Here is a 23,395-nt window from a genome sequence, read left to right on the forward strand (position 1 = left end):
AACCTGTAAAAATACAGATAGCTCTTGGATTTATTGAGCAAAAATAAGCATATCTTATTTCCTTTTGCCTTAGAAATAATAAACAACACACCTTTAGGAAGCTCAGAGTTGAAGAAAATCAAACAAGATATATATTGTTATGACCTGATGCAGTATTGCCTCTTGGTCCTCAGTCAAGATTGTTCTCGAATCCAGGGTGGTTGGACTACAATTTCCCAGCTTACACAGATATTAAGGTAAAATGAAGTAATAAGTCAGCTTCTTGAGGGATATAGTAGTAGATTATTTTCAACATTTGCATCCTTTCCTGTATCTGCCTAATGAACATTGACAACATCCTATAGTAGGTTGTGGTTGTAACTATTATTGTTCCTGTTTTTATGAGTATTTCACTACCTAAACTTTTGCTTCATAAGCTCTCTGAAGATGGTGGTCTTATCTTTTGCTCACCACTGAATTCCAAGTGCCTAATAGATTTTTTATTGACTAAGGAATATTGGAGAAATAAAAAGATCAATACACTGGCTCTGTACTGGAAAAACTACAATAGAGATGGGATGACAGGTAGATTTATCATACAAGACAGGATGAAAAAAGTGCTGGAATGGAAAGCATAAACAAAGTGCTATAAGAGAACAGATACAGAAACTATACGTTTTATAATATAATGATTTATCTGTCTCAACTGTCAATAAAATTTAGAAGTAGCATTTACTGATCTACTGCCATGCTAGAAATTAGGAGAAAGAGATCAAAATCTTTTTTTTGGAAGGAGGCATTAAAATAAGTGAGATATTATCAGTATCTAAGCCACTTCCTAATTAAGTAACTGAAAATAGATTTTACTAATGGGATCTTAGCTTTCGAAACTTGATAGTCATAATTCATTACTAGATAATGGCCAGATTCAAGGTATACAGTTAGGAAGCACAGTTAACAAATGTGTGTAATATTTTTTATATATTAATTTTCAAGATTAATTATTTCCTTAAGTAAATAAAGTCTGCATCTTTACTTTGTTAAGATGTATTAGCTGATGAAAATACTGATTGAGCTAGGCTCTCAGAAGTAGAATCCACATCTTATGAAATCCCCATGTTAGTGAATGTATAAAAAACATAATATCAATAATGTTCTCAATCAGAATGGATACTCTTAGCAACCATAGCACCCGGGCCAGGGATCAAACCTGTGCCATAGCAGTGACCTGAGCCACAGCAGTGACAGTGCTGGGTCCTTAACCATTAGGCTACCAGGGAACTCCCCAAAGTAGGTACTCGTGATTAACTTTCAAAACCATAAAGATGAGAGAAACTGCTATGTGTGAGTGTAAGTCTATTGACTTTAGGAATTTATAAGCAAAAAAGAAAAGACACATTGAGCATTAGTTAAGTTTTTAGCATATTTAGTGTGTAGTCACTGTTGCTTAGCAGTGTCTGCACATTTTGTGGAAAAGCCTCAAACAGCAGTAATTAACTCATTAGAGAAAACACCTAGAAACCATTCTTGGACTGGGGATTTTTTTTTTTTTTTGGTAGTAGTCTCCGCAAATATTTTTTACTATTGAGACTTTTAAATATAATTAATTAATATCAAGGAAGTGACTTTATGTGTGGTTTTAAGAGGACTCATTTCTCTAAATGACCTTCTCTCTTTTAGTATTATAGAATGTTCCTACTAGAACTTTGCTGTTTCCCCTTCTGAAGTAGGAAATATGCAATCAGATATTTTGCAGATTTTAGAAAAGTAGATCTATTAGAAAGAATTGATATAAAACTAGAGTGTTTGATTTCCTAATCTGTCCCTTGAAACTAATACTATCCTAGATGGTTTTCAGCTATCAGATGTCCAAAATGTACGTTAACGCAATTGTTATTCCTCTCAAAGTATTCTATTGCTTTTGGAATGTTTGTGGCCCATTCACTGAAAACTTGCCTTTTTTCTCTTTATTGTGAGCCAAGTGTATTTTGTTTCCTGAAGGAGTGACAAGTAGGTTTTTAGGACTTAGGAGTCCTAGCTCTGAATACAGGCAAAGTCCACACCACTATTTACTTTCCTAAAAAGGTGTTAATGCTAATTTTCCAGCAAAAGTTCTTTATTGGCTTGGCAACAAGAGAAAGATAGTAAAATTTCCTGTTAATGCACAGTTTTTATGGAAGCTTTATCATTCAACTAAAATTTATAACTAATACAAATTGAGTCACAAATTTGTGGTCTTAATTTCAGCCATTGCTGTTTGGGCTTGGAGCCAGGAGAAGATGCAGAGGAATTTTACAATGAATTACTTCCATCAGCTGCAGAGAATTTCCTGGTTTTGGGGAGGCAGCTGCAAACATGTTTCATCAATGCAGCTAAGGTATGTGTATTTATTTAGAGTTCTCTATTGTATGGTCAAAACAGTTTAATTCTTGAGAAGATATTCCACATTGTTTTTCAGAGGTGCAGCATTTGGCTGAAAGTACAATTTGAGTAATACTTTCTAAAGAAAAAAAATTAAAATTAAAAAAAAGGAGTTCCCCTTTGTGGCTCAATGGTAACAAACCCAACTAGTATCCATGAGGATGTGGGTTCAATCCCTGGCCCCCCTTAGTGGGTTAAGGATCTGGTGTTGCCATAAGCTGCAGTGTAGCGGCTTGGATGTTGCTGTGGCTGTGGCATAGGCTGGCAGCTATAGCTCCTGTTGGACTCCTGCCTGGGAACTTCCATATGCTGCCACAGGTGTGGCCCTGAAAAGCAAAAACAAACAAAAAAACAAAAACCTTCTAAAGCTATAGTCAAAAAAAAAATAAATCTTAAAGTGCTGACTGAGGTATACTGAATGACAGTATGTTTTTTGAAGGATCTGCTTTACTACTCAATTTCAAGCAGTACCCAGAGATGTTCATTTCCATAGCATATTCTTAAAACATAAGCTAGATCTTCTACTTAAATTAACAATAGAGGAAAGTATTGTTCTCTAGGCCCAAGGCTTTTTTAGCTCCAGTGGTGAAGAATAAAGGTGAAATTTCTATATCATCTTTAAAATCCTTTCTAGGCAAAATATTTCAACCCAAATAGGGTTCATTACAGTTCAGCAAGTATTTCTTGGATGAATTGTGCTGATAATATATGTACCCTTTTTTTTGACCTTTGGATTATTTAGAAGTATGTGGCTTAATTTCTAAATATTTAAGGATTTTCCTGATGTTTATTTGCTATCAATTTCTAATTTAATTCTCTTATTATCAGATAACATACTCTATGTCATTTCATTTCTTTGAAATTTTTACAGACTTGTTTTATGGCCCTCTGTATGTTTTATATTGGTGAATGTTCCATTAAAAGCACTCCTTGCTTTGCATGTTGTCTTAAATGAAACTATGATATCAGCACCATGTAAAGATTTTGATGTATATACGTTTTGTGTTAACATGATATCATGCAAAAGCAAGGACTCCCTGCATACCTGAATGTGAACTCTGCAGTAGTTGTGTGTAATGCTCTGTAAATGTCAATTAGATCAGTTTGGTTAAAGAATTTATAAGGAGCAATAAGTCTGCAAGGCTGAAACTCCTTTACTTTGGAAGAGTTCTTGACTATGTGTACATTTAGGCCCACTGCCACATCAGAAGTTGAGCAGATACCCAAATTTTTTGTGAATTATGAAGGGAAATAACTTGTCATTATGGACACTAATTTCCATTTGAGATGCTTTTCATATATAAGAGATAGACACAGTCTTGCATTTAAAGAACTCTCAGGTGAGAGTTCTGTGATGGCTCAGAGGGTTGAGGATCCTGCATTGTCACTGCTGTGGCTCACGTTGCTTCTGTGGCAAAGGTTCAGTCCATGGCCTGGGAACTTTCGCATGCCATGGGCAGGGCCAAAAGAAAACCAAACCAAAACAAACAAACAAAAAAACCCAAAACCTCCCAGGCTAATATAGTAGTTATTTAGATATTGCTTAAAGAAAACCTAAGACAGGTGTATTATTTTTTACATGGGCCTCTTTTTACTAAATTTTTCCATTAAAAAAAATGAAAAGACAACCCACAGAATGGGAGAAAAATCTTTGCAAATGATGCAACGGACAGGGGCCTAATTTGCAAAGTATACAAACAACTCATACAACTCAGCAACAAAAAGACAACCCATTCAAAAAATGGGCAGAAGTCCTAAATAGACAGTTCTCCAAAGAAGACATACAGATGGCTAACAGGCTCATGAAACAATGCTCAACATCACTAATTTTTAGTGAAATGCAAATCAAAACTACAACCACCTCAAACCAGTCAGAATGGCCATCATTAACAAGTCAACAAATAACAAATGCTGGAGAGGATATGGAGAAAAGGGTACCCTCCTTCACTGTAATTTGGTACAACCACTATGAAAAATGGTATGGAGGTACTCCAGAAAACTAAATATAGAACTATCATATGGTCCCACAATCCCACTCCTGGGTATATGTCCAGACAAAACTTTCATTGAAAAATATACATGCACCCCTATGTTCATTGTAACGCTGTTCAACAATAGCCAAGACATGGAAACAGCCAAAATGTCCATTGACTGATGAATGGATTAAGAATATGTGTTACATATATACAGTGGAATACTACTCTGCCATTAAAAAGATAAACTGTTTGCTATTTGCAGCAACATGGATGGAACTAGAGACTCTCATACTAAGTGAAATAAGCCAGAAAGAAAAAGACAGATACCATATGATATCACTTATTGTGAAATCTAAAATATGGCACAGATGATCCTATCTACAAAACAGAAACAGATCATGGCCAAGGAGAGCAGACCTGTGGTTCCCAGGGGGATGTAGGAGGGTGTGGGATGGATAGGCAGTTTGGCATTTTTGGATGCCAACTGTTGTATTTGGAATGGATGGGTAGTGTGGCCCTACTGTACAGCACAAGGAACTGTGTGTGATTGGGTCACTTTCCTGTACAACAGAAACTGAAGAAACATTGTAAATCAACTATACTTTAATAAAATAAATAATTAAAAATGAATTAAATATTTTATATTGTACTATAGTTGATTTGCAATGTTTGTGTTAGTTTTGGGTATACAGCAAAGTGATTCAGTTATACATATAACCATTCTTTTTTAGATTATTTTCCCATATAGGTTATTAGAGAATATTGAGTGGAGTTCCCTCTGTTATACAGTATATCCTTGTTGATTATCTGTTTTATATATAGTAGTATGTATATGTTACTCTCAAATTCTTAATTTATCCCCCCCCCACCTTTCCCCTTTGGTAACTGTAAGTTTATTTTCTAACTCTGTGAGTCTATTTCTGTTTTATAAATAAGTTCGTTTTTTAAGATTCCATATATAAGTGATATATGATATTGTCTTTCTCTTTGACTTCACTTAGTATGATAGCTCTAGGTACATCCATGTTGCTGCAAATGGCATCATTTCATTCTTCTGTATGGCTGAGCAATATTCAGTTGTATATATGAACCACATGTTCTTTATCCATTCCTCTCTCAGTGGACATTTAGGTTGCTTTTATGTCTTGGCTGTTGTATATAGCTCTGCAGTGAACATTAGGGGTAATGTATCTTTTGGAATTAATGTTTTCTTCAGATATATGCTCAGGAGTGGGAGTGGCATTGCTGGATTGTATGATAGTTCTGTTTTTATTTTTTCAGGAGCTTCTATACTGTTGTCCGTAATACTTACACCAATTTACATTGCCCCCCACAGCAGTGTAGGAGGGTTCCCTTTCCTTCATACCCTTGCCAGCGTTTGTTTGTAGACTTCTTGATGTTGGCCATTCTGACCTATGTGAGGTGGTACCTCATTATAGTTTTTGATTTGCATTTCTCTAATAATTACCCATGTTGAGCATCTTTTGATGTGCCTTTTGGCCATATATATGTCTCTTTAGCCATCTGTATGTCTTCTTCAGAGAAATGTCTATTTAGATCGTCAGCCAATTTTTTTGAAGAGGTTGTTTATTTTTTGATATGGAGTTTCATAAGCTGTTTGTATAGTTTGGAAATTAATCCTTTGTCCATCGCTTTGTTTGCAAATATTTTCTGCCATTCTGTGGGTTGTGTTTTCATTTTTTTATGGTTTTCTTTGCTTTGAAAAAGCTTTGAGCTTTAATTAGGCCCCATTTATTTATTTTTGTTTTTATTTTCATTATTCTAGGAGGTGGATCCAAAAAGATACTGCTGAAATGTATATCAAAGAGTGCTCTGCCCATGTTTTCCTCTAAGAATTTTATAGAATCCGGTCTTAGGTCTTTAATCTATTTTAAGTATTTTGTGTGTGTGGTGTGAGAGAATGTTGTTTGTAGTTTTTATTTTTTGGGTTTTTTTTGTCTTTTTTTTTTAGGGCTGCACCCACAGCATATGGAGGTTCCCAGGCTAGGGGTCTAATTGGAACTGTTGCTGCCAGCCTACGCCAGAGCCACAGCAATGCAGATCCAAGCCACGTCTGTGACATACACCACAGGAATGCAGATCCAAGCAACATCTGTGACATACACCACAGCTCATAGCAACGCCGGATCCTTAACTCACTGATCAAGGCCAGGGATCAAACCCACAACTTCATGGTTCCTAGTTGGATTCGTTTCCACTGCACCATGATGGGAACTCTGTATTTTTGCATCTTATATTCACCAGTGATGTTGGCCTGTAATTTTCTTTTTTTGTAGTATCTTTGTCTGGTTTTGGTATCAGGGTGGTGGTGGCCTCATAGAATGAGTGTGGAAGTGTTCCTTCCTCTGCAATTTTTTGGAATAGTGTCAGAAGGATGGGTGTTAACTGTTCTCTAAATGTTTGAGAGAATTCGCCTGTGAAGCCATCTGGTCCTGGACATTTGTTTTTTGAAATTTTTTAATCACAGTTTCAGTTTCAGTAGTTGTGATTGATCAGTTCCTATTTTCTGTTTCTTCCTGGCTCAATCTTGGGAGATTGTACCTTTCTAAGAATTGGTCTGTTTCTTCTAGGTTGTCCATTTTATTGGCATATAGTTACTTGTAGTCATCTCTAATGATCCTTTGTATTTCTGTGGTCAGTTGTAACTTCCGCCATTTCATTTTTTTTTAAGTTTTATTGAAGTATAGTTAATTTACAAGGCTGTGATTATTTCTGCTATACAGCAAAGTGACCCAGACATACATACACACATATCTATTCTGTCTGGTTCTTTTCCCACATAGATTGTCACAGCATACTGGGTGGACTTCTCTGTGCTATGTAGCATGTCTCCGTTGGCCAGTTGTTCCATATACCTCAGTATGCATATGCCAATCCCAAACCTTTTCATTTCCAATTATATTGATTTGAGTCTTCTCCCTTTGTTTCTTGATGAGTATGGCTAAGGATTTATCAATTTTGTTTATTTTTTTAAAGAACCAGCTTTAATTTCATTGATATTTTCTGTTTTCTTTGTGTCTGTTTATTTCTGTTCTGATATTTATTTATTTATTTATTTTGTCTTTTTGCCTTTTCTTGGGCCGCTCCCACAGCACATGGAGGTTCCCAGGCTAGGGGTCTAATCAGAGCTGTAGCTGCCAGCCTATGCCAGAGCCAGAGCAACGCAGGATCCGAGCCACATATACGACCTACACCACAGCTCACGGCAACACCAGATCATTAACCCACTGAGCAAGGCCAGGGATCGAACCCGCAACTTCATGGTTCCTAGTCAAATTTGTTAACCACTGCGCCATGACAGGAACTCCTGTTCTGATATTTATGACTTCTTTCCTTCTACTAGCTTTGGGATCTGGTTTGTTCTTCTTTTTCTAGTTGCTTTAGGTATAAGGCTAGGTTGTTTATTTGAGATTTTTCTTATTTCCCGAGGTAAGATTGTATTGCTATAAACTTCTCTCTTAGAACTGCTTTTGCTGTGCCCATAGGTTTTGGATCATTGTGTTTTCATTTTCATTTGTCTCCAGATAGTTTTTTTATTTCCACTTTGATTTCTTCAGTGATCAATTGCTTGTTTAGTAGTATGTTAACTAGCCTCTACATGTGTGTGGTTTTTGCAGTTTTTTTCTTATAGAAAATTTCTAATCCCACAACATAGTGGTCAGAAAAGATGCTTGATATGTTTTCAGTTTTCATAAATTTACTGAGGCTTGCTTTGTACTCAAGCATGTGATCTATCCTGGAGAATGTTCTTGTGCACTTGAAAAGAATGTATTCTGCCACTTTTGGATGGAATGTTCTATAAATATCAATTAAGTCCATCTGTTCTAATGTGTCAGCCCTATATTATTGATTTTCTGTCTGAATGAGCTGTCCATTACTGTATGTGAAGTGTTAAAATCCCATGCTGGAGTTCCCATCGTGGCGCGGTGGTTAACGAATCCGACTAGGAACCATGAGGTTGCGGGTTTGGTCCCTGCCCTTGCTCAGTGGGTTAACGATCCGGCGTTGCCGTGAGCTGTGGTGTAGGTTGCAGATGTGGCTCGGATCCCGCGTTGCTGTGGCTCTGGAGTAGGCCGTTGGCTACAGCTCCGATTGGACCCCTAGCCTGGGAACCTCCATGTGCCGCGGGAGCGGCCCAAGAAATAGCAAAAAGACAAAAAAAAAAAATCCCATGCTATTATTGTATTATTGTCAGTTTCTCCTTTTATGACTGTTAGCCTTTGCCTTATATCTTGCTCCTGTGTTGGGTGCATATGTATTTATTATTGTTATGTCTTCTTGGATTGATCTCTTGATCATTATGTACTGTCCTTCTTTGTATTTTACAGCAGTCTTTATTTTAAAATCTGTTTTGTCTGATAAACATATTGCTTCTACAACTTTCTTCTGCTTTCTATTTGCATGGAATATTTTTTTTCCAAACCCCTCACTTTCAGGCTGCATGTGTCTCTAGATCTGAAGTGAGTCTCTTGTAGACAGCGTATAAAATACAGATCTTGTTTTGGTATTTATTCATCCAGTGTATGTCTTTTCATTGGAGCATTTAATCCATTGACATTTAAGGTGATTATCAATATGTATCTTCTTATTATCATTTTGTTAGTCATTTTGGATTTGTTTTTGTAGGTCTTTTTTTCTTCCCTTTCTCTTTTGTTCTCTTCTCTAGTGATTTGATAACTATCTTTAACATTGTGTTTGGATTGCTTTTTCTTTTTGTATGTGTATCTACTGTAGATTTTTGGTTTGTGGTTACCATGAGGTTTTGATGTAATAGTCTAGATTGATCTATCTATCTTCTTATCTGTCTACACAATATTATTTTATGTTGCTCGTCTCTGAATTTCAAATGCATTTTCAATAACCTGCATTTATATTCTCTTCATGACTACAGGTTTTTATAGCATTTTGCTTGTGGCTGTGGCCTTTTCTTTTCCATTTAAAGAAGTTCCTTTAGCATTTTTTGTAAAGCCGAATTCTCTTAGGTTTTGATTGTGTACAAAGCTTTAGATTTCTCCATCGAATCTGAACAAAAGCCTTACTGGGTAGAGTACTCTTGGTTGTAGGTTTTTGCCATTTATCACTTTAAGTATATCATGCCCTCTCCCTTATGGCCTATAAAGTTTATGCTGAAAAATCAGCTGATAACCTTATGAAGATTCCCTTGTATATTATTTGTTGCTTTTCCCTTGTGGCTTTTAATATTTCCTCTTTGTCTTTAATTTTTGTCAGTTTAATTAATATGTGTCTTAGCACGTTCATCCTTGGATTTTTCTTGTATGAGATTCGCTGCACTTCTTCAACCTGAGTGAGTGTTTCCTTTCTCATGTTAGGGAAGTTTTTAGCTATTATCTCTTCAAATATTTTCTCAGGCCCTTACTCTCTTCTTCTTCTGAGACCCCTATAATGCCAGTGTTAGTGCATTTAATTTTGTCCCAGAGGTCTGTTAAACTGTCCTCATTTCTTTTCAGTCTTCTTTCTTTATTCTGATCTGCCGCAGTTATTTCCACCAAACTGTCTTTGAGCTCATTGCTTCCTTCTTTTAGCCTCATTTATTCTGCGATTGATTTCTTCTAGTGTATTTTTTCATTTCAGTCATTATATTATTCATCTCTTTGTATTTATTCTTTAAATATTCTAGCTCTTTGTTAAACATTTCTTGTGTCTTCTCTGTCTGTGTCTCTGTTTTTTCCCTGAGCTCTTGAATCACCTTTACTCTATCACTACTCTGAATTCTTTTTCAAATGGATTGCTTATCTCCACTTCACTTAGTTGTTCTTCTGGGATTGTATCTTTTTCTTTTGTGTAGGACATACTTCTCTGCTGTCTCATTTTGTCTTTGTTTGTAGTTTCTGTTCCACAGGCTGCAGCGTTTTGGGTCCTCTTGCTTATGCTCTCTGCTCCCCTGGTGGGTGAGGCTGATCCAGGGGCTTTGCAAGCTTCGTGTGGGAGAGACCCAGTGCCTGCTCAGTAGAGGGTTAGGCTGGGTCTTGTCTGATGGGCAAGGCCAAGTCAGGGGTTGTGTTTAGAGGCTTCTCTGGGCTCAGAATGACTTTCGGCTGCTTGTCTATGAATGAGTATGTCAGTGTTCCCACATGGTTGTTTGGCCTGAGGTATCCCAGCACTGAAGTCTGAGGGCTGTTGCATGGGACCAGGTCTCTGTGCCAAAATCATGACCTCTAAAAGTGCTCATGCCAGTGAATATTCCCCAGGAGCTCCACCACCAGTGTCCATACTCCCACAGTGAGCCACAACCAACCCACACTCTCTAGAAAACCCTCTGAGATCCACAGGTAGGTCTGGTCCAGGCTCCAGTGGAGTCACTGCTTTACTCTGTGTCCCAGTGTATATGAGACCTTGTGTGTGCCCTCCACACGTGGTGTCTTTGTTCCCCCAGTACTGTGGAGCTCCTGCACTCAAGCCCTAACTGAGTTCAAAGCCATATGCTCTGGAAGTTCCTGCCCTTGAAGCCAGACTCCCAGGCTGGGGAGCCTGACATGGGGCTCAGAAACCTCATTCCTGTGGGATAAAGTCTGTGATAAAATTATTTTCCAGTTTGTAGGACACCCACTCCAGGAATATGGAAACTGCTTATTTCATGAGTGTGACTTTCCTACCATCTTGTGATTTCCTCTTTGTCTTTGGATGTAGAATATCTTTTTTGGTAGGTGCCAGTCTTTTTTATTGATGGTTGTTTAGTAGTTACTTGTCATTTTGATGTTTTTGTGAAAGGAGTTCAAGTCCTTTTATTCCATTATCTTGTCTCCTTAAACTCTCTGATGTATTTTTAATTAAAAAAACAATAAAAATTATGAGTTAAATTGAGTGATATATACAGCAATATGAACAGCGAAGTAGTGGGGTAAGAAAAGTATTGTTGGCAGAGAATTTAACTTAGTGGTGGATTATATAGGTCACAAATGCCATTTCTAGCATCTCCATTTAAATATTGAGAGATGCTAGCAGTAAATAAATGTTTACCTATTTGTTAGACTTAATTCAGTTTAGGTCAATTAAACCATCATAAACTATGGAAGTTGTGTTCGACTTGATTTCTTTTTCTTGCTGTGCAACAAGCTATGAGTTCTTAGTCACATCACTTCAATTTCATCATACCTCAGTTTCCTGCTTTGTAAAATAAATTTCTATCTCATGAATAGCTCAGACCATAATGAATGTTTTATGTTTTCTTCAAAGATCTTTTATTTAATATTCCCCACTTTAGGGCAATAATAATTATATTGTTCTTATTTATGTTGTCCTTCAATACTTTTCATAATGCTTCGTACTCTTTATTATAGTATTTGTATAGAGATTTAAAAATATTTCGTAGATACATCAAAGTGAGTTAAATCAGCTGCAGAACAAAAAAGAGAAGGCCACTTGACCATAGAACAAATTTAAATGGTGGCTAAAAGAAAGATGAGAAGAGAGAGATGATTCAGTGCACAGGCCCATGGGGGCACAGAATGTGTCTAGAATCCTGAAAGGAAGCTGCTGTCTGAGTCTGTGCTTCAGGTGTCCACAGAGCAGGTGCTGATGTGATGGACACGCTGGTTGAACAGGACCGGCTCTTCTTGGCCTGAAGGCCCACACTCTACCCCTGTACCCATCCTGTTCCTCCTGTAGCACTTGTTTTTTTTTTGTTTGTTTGTTCATATCTTTTATTTGCATTTATTTTTTGCTAAATTTATTCTTGGGCTGTGAGTTTTTATTTCTTCAGTTTTTTTCTGTGATATCTTTTTCTTCTGTGCAGCCTCCTCTTCTGGTTAAGAACAGGCTGCTCTTTTCAGTAAGAATCATTCAGTGTGGCAGGGAGTGCTCATGTATGGGTTGATCCACTCATGAGCTCTGTAAGTACTGTGTCACAAGCTGGGGGTTCTGTTCACCTGGATGTGCTTAGTGACCAGGGTATCTGTATCTAATAGCCCTTAAGTTCAACATTATCCTCTTCATTTTTTGAGCATGTGCTGTAAAAATTCAGCACTCTTTTTGGGCCGTCAACCTTGCATGCAGTCCCCCTGTTTTACCTGGGCACATCTACCAGCTCCACCAGTGTAACAATGGAATGGCACACATTGCTTATATAAAGTGACATCCTTCAGATATTTGGTGGCTTTTCAGCTATGTATACCCTTAATGGCTCGGGCAGTTTCACAGGTGTTCTTAAGGTGAACATAAAAATTTGAACCTCTAGATTTGCATGATTTGTGGAGTTTTCTCGGTCAAGTAAATAGCGAACCACTTTCAAAGTCACTTACCAGAAAAATAAGCGCCATGGCTCTCATTCTCATGGGAGAATTCATGAGAACTCAACATCTCCCTCTTAGTTAGCACTTGTTTATTGATGGATTATCATGGCAACAAGTTAATTATCAGCATAGAATAAAATGGGACAATTTACACTTTGTTTTAAAATTAATCAAAATTCTGTCTCTATGGCAAGAAAACTGAGTTTATTTACTGGTTCTCGCTACCTAGGTCTTTCCCAATCATATATATATATATATATTATATATATATATAATGTAAATGTATGTTTTCATATATTTACATTTATATTCACACTCATACCTTCTCTTTTAACTAGCTAGCATTTAGGTAGTAGAGCACATGTTGCGATATACACCATATGTTAAGACCTAAACTTGTTGAGCCATATATCCCATGTATATATGTATATAAAGATACATACATATGCATATTTTTACATATATATAAGAGTAAAAAAATACCTATGCCAGACATCTTAAGTGACTTAAAAGGTAAATTTTGTTAACCAGTCTCAGAAGCCATGAAATTATGAATGACAATATCTAATGGGTTTTTTAAGGAAAATAGTAAGTATAGGAGCCCAGCACTATCCTTTGAGGTTGGCAGCAATGACACAACACAGCAGCATGCCCTTTCTGATCTGTCTTTCAGTGAAATTGGCTAAGGCAATTTATTGGACTAATGGGATTCTTGATATAATGTGAAGCCTCTTTCTTTTTTGCCAGTTGTCATGTTTGTTATTATATATTTATTTAAGCACCTAACTAACCCTATGCTAGAATAATAGAAAGAAAATACTTTCCATTATTATGAAGAGTAATCATGTCATAACAATCGTGTTTTTACTGTTATTATTACTTTTGTGTGATAGTTCATTCAGGACAAGGATAAGATTAGTGGCCTTTATAACAACTTTCTACTAAAATTACATGACCCAGTAAAAGAATTGTGAATGGAATCTGTTTCTTACTTCCCATTGTGACACATACCCTAATCTAGAGTAATTTCTCACCCTTCTTTCCAGGAAAAAAAAGAAGCAGAAGAATTTGTCATTATTTATTGATTGAACATTTACTCATTTACTATGTGTCAGAACGGTTGTAGATACTTAGTGTACGGTGGAGAACTGAGTAGCATGGTCTTTATCCTCTGCCCAGAGAGTAGAAGCTGCAAATTGAAATGTACTAATAATAATGTTTTTCTTGCAGACATCTATATTTGCATATTACAGTGATTTTTCAGCCTTGGCTGCATAACCAAATTACCTGCCTAACTGTAGAAATTCAGATATCCGGATTTTTAACTTTGGAGAGTCAGACTTTATTATGTTTGGACTAAAGTCTGTGCATAGAAATATTTTTAAAAACTCTGTAGATGATTGTTATGCATAGCTGGTGTTAAGAAATCCTATTACATCAACTGTAGTTCTTATATTGTCTCATTTGACCTCTAGATAAAAACCCTTTCTATTAAATAGAGCAGGTATTGCTAGCCTGTAACCACAGTTTTATAAATTAAGTAACTAAAAGCTACAAGATCGTGTATCTTATAAATAGCTAAGATACATCAGAAAACCAGGTCCTCTGACTCACCAGAAAGAAATCTCTTTTTTTAATTAAAACAATTACAGAAAAGTAAATTGGAGTTTTTGGTGTGTTGTTTGTTAAGGGTGAAGAAAAAGATGCATTACTACACTTTTTCCAAATTGTGACTGATTCTCTCTTCTGGCTATTGGAAGGCCATGTTCAACTAATCCAAAATGGTAAGAGAAAAGATTTTTAATATAACAGTCATTATAGAGTTGACCTAACAGTTTGCTAAAAATAAATACCTCATTAGCTATGGATAAGCCACAGTTACATGAAACCACAGTGAAATAATCCCACATACAAAAAAATAAAAGTGCATTTACATGTTCCAGTTTTAAGTAGATAGCATTGACAATGTGAATATTGTATTGGGGGAAAATTGATAAAATGTAACTTTCTCCTTAGCTTCTTAGCAAATGTAAAGTAAGAATTAATCATTTTAACAATTTAGTCTAGGGAAAATTTTTTTATGTTTCAAAGATTACACTTGTGTTTTAGACTTAACGTGAAAGAAATCCCTATGTACAGAGTATAGATATGACTTAAGTCACAGCCTAACTCTTGATGTGAGAGTAAGCTTTTAAATACTGACATATTACTGCACTTGGAAGTTACTTTATAGGATAGTTCTACAGTTACACTGAGAAATATAAGTGTATGTTAGTTTTATGTTATGTTTCCTTAAGACTGAGAAAGTAATAATAATTGGAACAACATTCCTATGTTCTGGAAAGATTCAGATCTTGATTGAAATAAACTTGTAAAAATTCAAAAAACAATTGGAAATGGAAACACTGACTTGATATTTGATAAAATCAAGGAATGATGATTTAGATTAGATAATGGTTATTTTTAAATTTTTAGTAATATCTGGATAAAATGATTTGATGTCAGATTTATTTTAAAATAAAGTGGAAGGCAAGAAGTGGATAGTGTAGGTGAAATGAGATTAGCTATGATTGGTCATTGTTAAAGTTGAGTGACTAACACATGCAGAGAATTATGCTTTTCTCTCTACTCATGTATGTTTGAAATTTTCATCATAAAGTAGAATAGCTTTAACTTATTTTATCATAATTATTTCCAATATAGAAATTTATATACACACTGTGTACTAAATGTTTTCAGTGAATTCCAAGTTAAGAATTATTAATAAACATCTTTAAGTAGACAAGGGAAAACTACATTTACCCTAGCCACAAAGAATTTTTTTTTTTTTTTTGCTATTGAAGAATAGAAAATAAGCCATAAAAATATCTAATAGTAGTGGAATTGTTTGTTTAAGTTGTTAAACATTTTTTAAAAAGTGTGTCTAGAAGTTCCCATCGTGGCTCAGTGGTTAATGAATCCAACTAGGAACCATGAGGTTGCAGGTTCGATCCCTGGCCTTGCTCAGTGAGTTGAGGATCCGGTGTTGCTGTGAGCTGTGATGCGGGTTGCAGACACGGCTCAGATCCCTGTGTTGCTGTGGCTCTGGCGTAGGCTGGTGGCTACAGCTACAATTCGACCCCTAGCCTGAGAACCTCCATATGCCGTGGGAACAGCCCAAGAAATGGCAAAAAAGACAATAAATAAATAAATAAATAAAAATAAAAAGTGTGTCTAGTGAAATATTGAAATATTGGACTATACATATAGAAATGAAGAACAGTAGTTAGTATGTGAAAAAAATCAAATATATTCTCTTGGGAGATTGAAAGAGGAAAAGAAAAAGATTGTTTTGTAGAAGCTAGGGTAGTGTTCATGGAGCTGCCTTGTCAGCATACCTGATCCCATTTTAATTACAATTCTAATCAGTTAGTGGAGAAGGGAATAGAAAGTGACATTTACTGGGGACCTACCCTGTTCTGGGATAATGTATAGTAGCCTGTAAAAGAGCTGTTACTTTTAGTTTTATGAAGGAAGAAATAAATGTTTTGCGAGGTTAAGCAACTTGCATAAGTACCCAGTGCCAAGCCTTCATAACTGGCTGCTCAGAGCCTAAAAATTATAAGCCAATTAAAAAATATATTCTATAGTTAGTGATTTTATTATTATTTAAAACAAAATATTAGCAAACATGATACATTATATAACAGTTCAATTTTTAAGCACATGAGTTGCTGACTACGGTCATCTGTACCCTTTCTATTTCTTCACGTTCTCTCTTTTTCACAGAAAATTTGATTTTATTCACTGAAATTCACTGCTAGAAAAAGAGAGTCAGATTTAAGATATGCCTTATTTTTAATTTAAGGGGAGCTAACAATAGAGTCTTAGCTTAGTATTTCTGTATTTGTTAATAAAAATAAAAATAAGTGTCTATTTATGGTTATTGAAACAATTTTATTTTATTTTTTAATTAATTAATTAATTTTTTGTCATTTTGCCTTTTCTTGAGCCACTCCCGCGGCATATGGAGATTCCCAGGATAGGGGTCTAATGGGAGCTGTAGCCACCCGCCTATGCCAGAGCCACAGCAACGCGGGATCTGAGCCGCGTCTGTGACCTACACCAAAGCTCACGGCAATGCCGGATCCTTAACCCACTGAGCAAGGGCAGGGATCGAATCCGCAATCTCATAGTTCCTAGTCGGATTCGTTAACCATTGCCCCACACGGGAACGCCTATTGAAACTATTTTAAAATGTTTATTGTAAAGTATATAAAAGCAGTAAGTTAAGCAGAAATGATTATGCTTTGATTTGGTTTTGAAAGGACAGGTAATCATAATTGTATTATATAATTTTAATCTTTTTTTCTCTTTCTTTAGTACTGCAAAGTGATCATTTCTTACACTTACTGCAAACTGACAGTGTTCAAATAGGATCTACAGTCATGACTATGCTGCAGAACATTCTACAGATTAACAGGTGACTTTGCTTTGCAAAATATCTAGATTTTTTTAAGTTTTTGATCAGAAGCACTGCTGATTTTATTCCAGTTTCCCTGAAGCCATCAATTGCATATAACTTGTACATGACATTTTTTTTCATTTTTTAGTTTTATTGAAGTATAGTTGATTTACAATATCATGATAATTACTCCTGTACAACAAAGTGATTCAGCTGTACTCTTGTACATGATATTTGAAAAGCTCTGTTATTACCATTGTAAATCAGAAAAAAATGAATATAAAATGCTATGAAAGACTGGAAATTTATTATTGAAGTGGTATCTTATCTCAAAGCTTAAGAAGATTTTAGACCAAATCTCAGGCTTAGGGAAGGAAAATTACTGTGATATCTAAAGAAAGTATTAAGGGAGTTCCTATTGTGGCTCAGCACGTTAAGAACCCTACATAGTGTCCATGAGGATGTAGGTTCGATCATTGGCCTCTCTCAGAGAGTTAAGGATCCAGCATTGCTGCAGGCTATGGCATAGGTTGCAGATATGGCTCAGATTCCACGGTGCTGTGGCATAGGCTGGCAGCTGCAGCTTGGATTTGACCCCTAGCCCAGAAACTGCCATGTGCTGCAGGTGCAGCCTTTAAAAAAAAAAAAAAAAAAAAAAAAGGAAAAAAAGAAAAACATTGGGTTCACAGTGAAGAATGCTTAATCATGTATTTATTTAGCAAGGGGCAAGCTCGGTATTTGCCAGGTGCTGTAAAAGAAGTAATGAGCAATTTTCCCAAGTTAAAATAGAAAGGTAAAGTAAACACAGTTGAAATTATTGATTCTTTCAGTTCCATATGGATTTATTAAGCATCTACTGTGTGCCAAGTATATGTCTGTCATTAGGTTTGCAAATTGATTAATATACGAACCTTGTCTTCAAATAGCTTACAATATAGTGGGAGAGACCAATACATAAACACAGTTATATTACGGTGTATTGAGTTATGATTTTTAAGGGTGTGCAAGTATTAGAGGAGCGCCTAACACACACTGAGGGGGTGGATGCTTCTTAGAGAAGGTAACACCTTAAATGAAACTTTAAGAATGAGAAATTAGCCAAGGAGGAAGAAGAAAAAGCAGTATTTTTAGGCAGAGGTAACAACATAAGCAAATGCACAGAGATAAGGAGCAGCATGTTGAGGGGGAAAAGTAGCCTGGGGTTCATAAGACGGAATACCATAGAAGAGAGAGCTACTCAAAGAGATAACCCCATAGATCTGCGTAATCCCCTTCAAGTATTCAGAGTACTGATAAGCACATGCTTATCAGTTTGAGGAAACTGCCCAATGTCATGGCAAAGAGTGACCTAAAAAGAGTAAAAGGAACAGTACCAAAGACTCACAGAGAGCCAAGGAAACTGCCTGATTTCAGTAGCCAAATTGGAAAATATCATGAACAATGGAGCATTGGGTAGAGTACTCAGGAAGGTTTCATTTCTGGTAGTGGGCGATAATTAGCACTAGACTGAGCACTATTGAGGACCATCCAAATAAAATAAAAGCTAGATCTGAAAGGATCAAATTATTTCCAAGCAAGTTAACTGCATCTGGTTATTGAAACTGTCTGCATCTTAAAATTTTCTTTACGGAGTTCCCATTATAGCGCTGTGGAAACGAATCTGACTAGGAACCATGAGGTTGCAGGTTCGATCCCTGCCTCACTCAGTGGGTTAAGGATCCAGCATTCCCATAAGCTGTAGTATAGGTCGCAGACACCACTCGGATCTGACATTGCTGTGGCCCTGGTGTAGCCCAGCAGCAACAGCTGTGATTAGACCCCTAGCCTGGGAACCTTCCTATGCCATGCTTGCAGCCCTAAAAGGACAAAAGACCAAAAAAAAAAAAAAAAAATCTTCTTTATTGCAGAGTATACAAAGGCAAGAAGTTTAACAGAGATGGTCATACTTTTATTTGGCTTTAGAAAGATGAGAAAATCCCACTTGTACCAAGAATCTCTACTTTGATCTTTTTTTCCGCTCTTCCTTTGTAATACAAAGTAATCATTTCTTGCAGTAATCATTTCTGCAAACTGATGATGTTCATATAGGCTCTACAATCATAACTATGTATAAAATTCTAGAATACATAAACTTATTTATAGTGGCAGAAAGCAGATCAGTGGTTGCCTGGAAATAAGGTGCCAAGGAGGGTGAAGAGGGGAGGACTACAATGAAACAAAGGAAACTTTGGGGCTGATAGATATGTTTGTTATCTTGCTTGTGATGGGCAAATGTCAGAACTTATCAGATTGTACATGTAAATATGTGCAGTTTGTTATATATCAGTTATACTTCAGCAAAGGTCTTCAAAATAGAAAATCATCAGGCCTTGATGAACATTTTCATATGGGATAAAAGATATGTTCAGGCATGACATCAAGTTTTCTGTATTGGGTAATTAGATAGTCACACAACCAAAACAAAAAAATATATATAATGAGTTGGTTTGGAGAACTAGATGAATTCAATATTGACTATGTCCAACATAGGTAGATACATTTCTCACAAGCAGAAAAATAGGCGTCCATGCAGACTTGTACACAAATGTTTATAGCAGCTTTATTTATAATAGCCAAAGACAAGACAACTCAAGTGTCCATTGGCAAGTGAATATGACTTCTAGGAGTAATCTGGACTAGAGTTTTACATTTATGAGTTATCAACCTAAAAATGATAGTTAAAAACATGAGAGAAGATGAGCTCAGTGGAAAATATGAATAGAATAAACAAGGAAATGGGCTGAAAATGGAATCCTAGGAAGTAACCTTTAAGGGGTTATGTTGGAGAAGGGGAGCCCAGAAAGAAGACTGAGAAAGAATAGTCAGACATCTGTAAGTGGAGGATTGAAGGGGTCCGGAAGAACATTGTATCATAGAAGCTGAATGATATATCAGGTATAGCCTTTACGGTTACTTTTTCTAACTGACCAAAAGTCATTTTTATTGTTGTTGAAAAATAACCTATTTGCATTGCTCTCAAATAAGAATCATTGCTGGGAATTCCCATTGTGGCGCAGTGGGAACGAATCCCACTAGGGGCCAAGAGGTTGCAGGTTCAATCCCTGGCCTCACTCAGTGGGTTAAGGTTCCAGCATTGCCCTGAGCTGTGTTGTAGCTTGCAGTCGCAGCTCAGATCCTGCATTGCTGTGGCTGTGGCTGTGGCCTGCAGCTGTGGCTCTGACCCCTACCCTAAGAATTTCCATATGCCGCGAGTGTGGCCCTGAAAAGAAAAAAAAAATCATTGCCATTATTCGTTTTCTGCATGCCAACATGAACTCTTATAGAACTGCAAGATACCCAAATCAATAGCAAATGAATAGCCAAAGGTATAGACCCTTAGAAAACATAATACTCCTTCGTGGGGACATCACGTAATCCCTTTTGACCATTTCTAAGTTTCAGATAATTTTTCATGACATCAGTCATACAAGATGAGGTGTTGTTGGTGTAATGAAGGAAATACCAAAAGAAAAGTTCCTCATATATTAAGTACTTGGTAATTGAGTTCCTAAAGCATGTTTGCCTTTGAATATCCTTAAGCAATGAACCATGTACTTACTGTCTTGTGATTTTCCTCTTATTATTGCCTTGAAGCTTTTCAATCATATATTTAATATTTTGCACATTTATCGTTCCCTGCAATTTGAATGCTGGTTACTCTAAGGAGAGGGCCTTTGGCTACTCCATATTTTACCTAGCATGGTGCCTTCAATACAGTAAGAATTCAGTAAATTGATTTAATGTGATGTATTCTTAGAACTAAGCTATACACTTAAAAATTTGGTTATCTTCTTGGATCAGGTCACAATCAGGCATCAAGTTACTGAAAGTTGTATATTTAACTTGTGATACATATTAATTAGTAATGGTACATTTTAAATTTTTTTATTTTGTTCTATTAGTGGTGATTTACTCAGAATAGAAGGGAAAACCCTGCATTCAATTTTAGATGAAGTTGTTTTCAAACTTTTATCAACTCCTAGTCCAGTCATAAGAAGTACTGCTACAAAGCTCCTACTGTTGATGGCTGAATCCCATCAGGAAATTTTGATTTTACTGAGACTAAGTGGCTGCTACAAAGGTAGTGTATATATTCTCTCTTTCTTTGATATTCTCAAAAAGAACATTTTTGATGGTTTATGGAAAACTAAATACCTATTTTTTGAAAAAGTCAATAATAACAAGTATGTAGATAAAACTCTGTCACAACAGATAATAATTCAGGAAAAAAATCTTTATGTAATCCAACCATGTTCATGTCTCAACAGATGGCATATGATACTTTATTGATGAGGTTACAATGAATATTTGTACTCATTCTGACAAAAAGGTTGTGTTTTGAATATACCATATAGTATAATAAAGTAATAACAAAAAGATCAGTAATCTTACCTTAACTTTACTGAGAAGGCAGAGCTGTCCTTGAGATATTGACAGCCTTTTTAGTCTTTACATCAATTAATAATTACTCTTCAACTCCTATACTGCATTTCCTCAAAACTAAAAAAAAACTCCCTTACCTCCAAAATTAAACATGTATGTGAATACAAAGTCAGAAAACTTGAAAAGGAAAGGACTCAGTGTATTACCATTACCATATAATAGCTTTCATCTAAATGAGCATTTACTGTGTATCAGATATTATTCTACATAGTTTATATGTATTAAAATATTTAATCTTTATAACAACCCTGTGAAATGTTTATATACCCTCAGTATATAGCAGTAGAAACAGGCATGGAAAATGTAGGTAGTTTACCCAAGTTCACTCAGACTTTTCAGTTGCCAAATAAAGTTACATGTTAGCTTTGTTTTATTTCTTTGCTACCAGAGCCATGAAATCTCATTACAATATATTTTCTTATTCAATATGGTCAAGAAATAGGTTTCTAGTTCATGAATATACTTATTAATACAGGGTTATATTATATTTGAATTTTAAAAGATTAGAATATAATGGGATACATTTAATATCAAATTATTACAGTGGCCTTTAATCATTCTTGATTTCTAAGGCACCTGAGTGACTTACCTTGCATGAGTCATTACTCTGAACATTGTAGTTATTTTATGTATTATAGGAATAGAGAGGGGAAAAAAGTGCCAATAATAATACTCTCTAATTGATAATTGTGCTGGATACATATTTTTATTTCTGTAATTAGATTTCTTCTATGAAATGTGAATGTCTAAGAGAGTTCATTATAAAAGAATTTCATTTTAACAGTCTGTTTTCTTTTCTCAACAGTAGAACTTACTCAGTTTCCTCAAGATATTTTATAGTTATTAATACTGCTGAGGGAGTTCCTGTCATGGCTCAGTGGTTAACGAACCCGACTAGCATCAATGAGGGCGTGGGTTCGATCCCTGCCCTTGCTCAGTGGGTTAAGGATCCGGCATTGCTGTAAGCTGTGGTGTAGGTCACAGATGTGGCACAGATCCTGAGTTGCTGTGGCTGTGGCATAGGCTGGCAGCTACAGCCCCAATTTGACCCCTAGCCTAGGAACCTCCATATGCCAAGGGTGCAGCCCTAAAAAAGACAAATAAATAAATAAATAAATAAATAAATAAATAAAATACTGCTGAGAACTTGCGTCTTGAAGAAAGTATAAGACGTGGAAAAATCCATATAATGGCTTCACCAATTGTATACTCCAAAGACATACTCTCTTTCTTATATATATTGCTTGCATACATTATAATACATAATTCCACCATGCCCTGGAAATAGTACTTACTTTGTAACTAATGTTACTACTCAGTTTTATTTGGGGACGAAAGAGCAATATATTAGTATTATAGCACTTCTCCTATAATACTATGTTCAGGAAACTATTTATTTGCCCTAAATTATATATGTTACTATATATTTTTATTTAATAACAACTTCCTTTAATTAATAGTAACTAATGACCTACTATGTAATTAATAGTAACTAATAATAACTAATGCTTCTATAGGATAGGTATTTTCTCAGTATGTATTTATTATCTTTAAAATGTTTTGGTTTGGAGTTCCCATCATGGCGCAGTGGTTAAAGAATCCGACTAAGAACCATGAGGTTGCGGGTTTGATCCCTGCCCTTGCTCAGTGGGTTAACGATCCGGCGTTGCCGTGAGCTGTGGTGTAGGTTGCAGACAAAGCTCAGATCCCGCATTGCTGTGGCTCTGGTGTAGGCCGGTGGCTACAGCTCCGATTAGACCCCTAGCCTGGGAACCTCCATATGCCGCAGGAGCGGCCCAAGAAATGGCAAAAAGACAAAAAAA

The 23,395-nt window shown here is 36.0% G+C and overlaps 1 protein-coding gene across 2 annotated transcripts in view; it reads left to right on the top strand.

Annotated features, from left to right (window-relative positions):
- IQCB1 (IQ motif containing B1) overlaps nucleotides 1-23,395 on the top strand; it is a 59,680-nt gene that overhangs the window by 8,338 nt on the left and 27,947 nt on the right. For both annotated transcript variants that reach the window (XM_047791218.1, XM_047791226.1), the window contains exons 3-7: nucleotides 74-236; nucleotides 2,227-2,356; nucleotides 14,337-14,430; nucleotides 17,009-17,108; nucleotides 21,032-21,210. In XM_047791218.1, the coding sequence (XP_047647174.1) occupies nucleotides 74-236; nucleotides 2,227-2,356; nucleotides 14,337-14,430; nucleotides 17,009-17,108; nucleotides 21,032-21,210 (666 nt within the window). The remainder of the gene's footprint in view (nucleotides 1-73; nucleotides 237-2,226; nucleotides 2,357-14,336; nucleotides 14,431-17,008; nucleotides 17,109-21,031; nucleotides 21,211-23,395) is intronic.

Source organism: Phacochoerus africanus, chromosome 1 (assembly GCF_016906955.1).
Source record: "Phacochoerus africanus isolate WHEZ1 chromosome 1, ROS_Pafr_v1, whole genome shotgun sequence".
Lineage (NCBI taxonomy): Eukaryota > Metazoa > Chordata > Mammalia > Artiodactyla > Suidae > Phacochoerus > Phacochoerus africanus.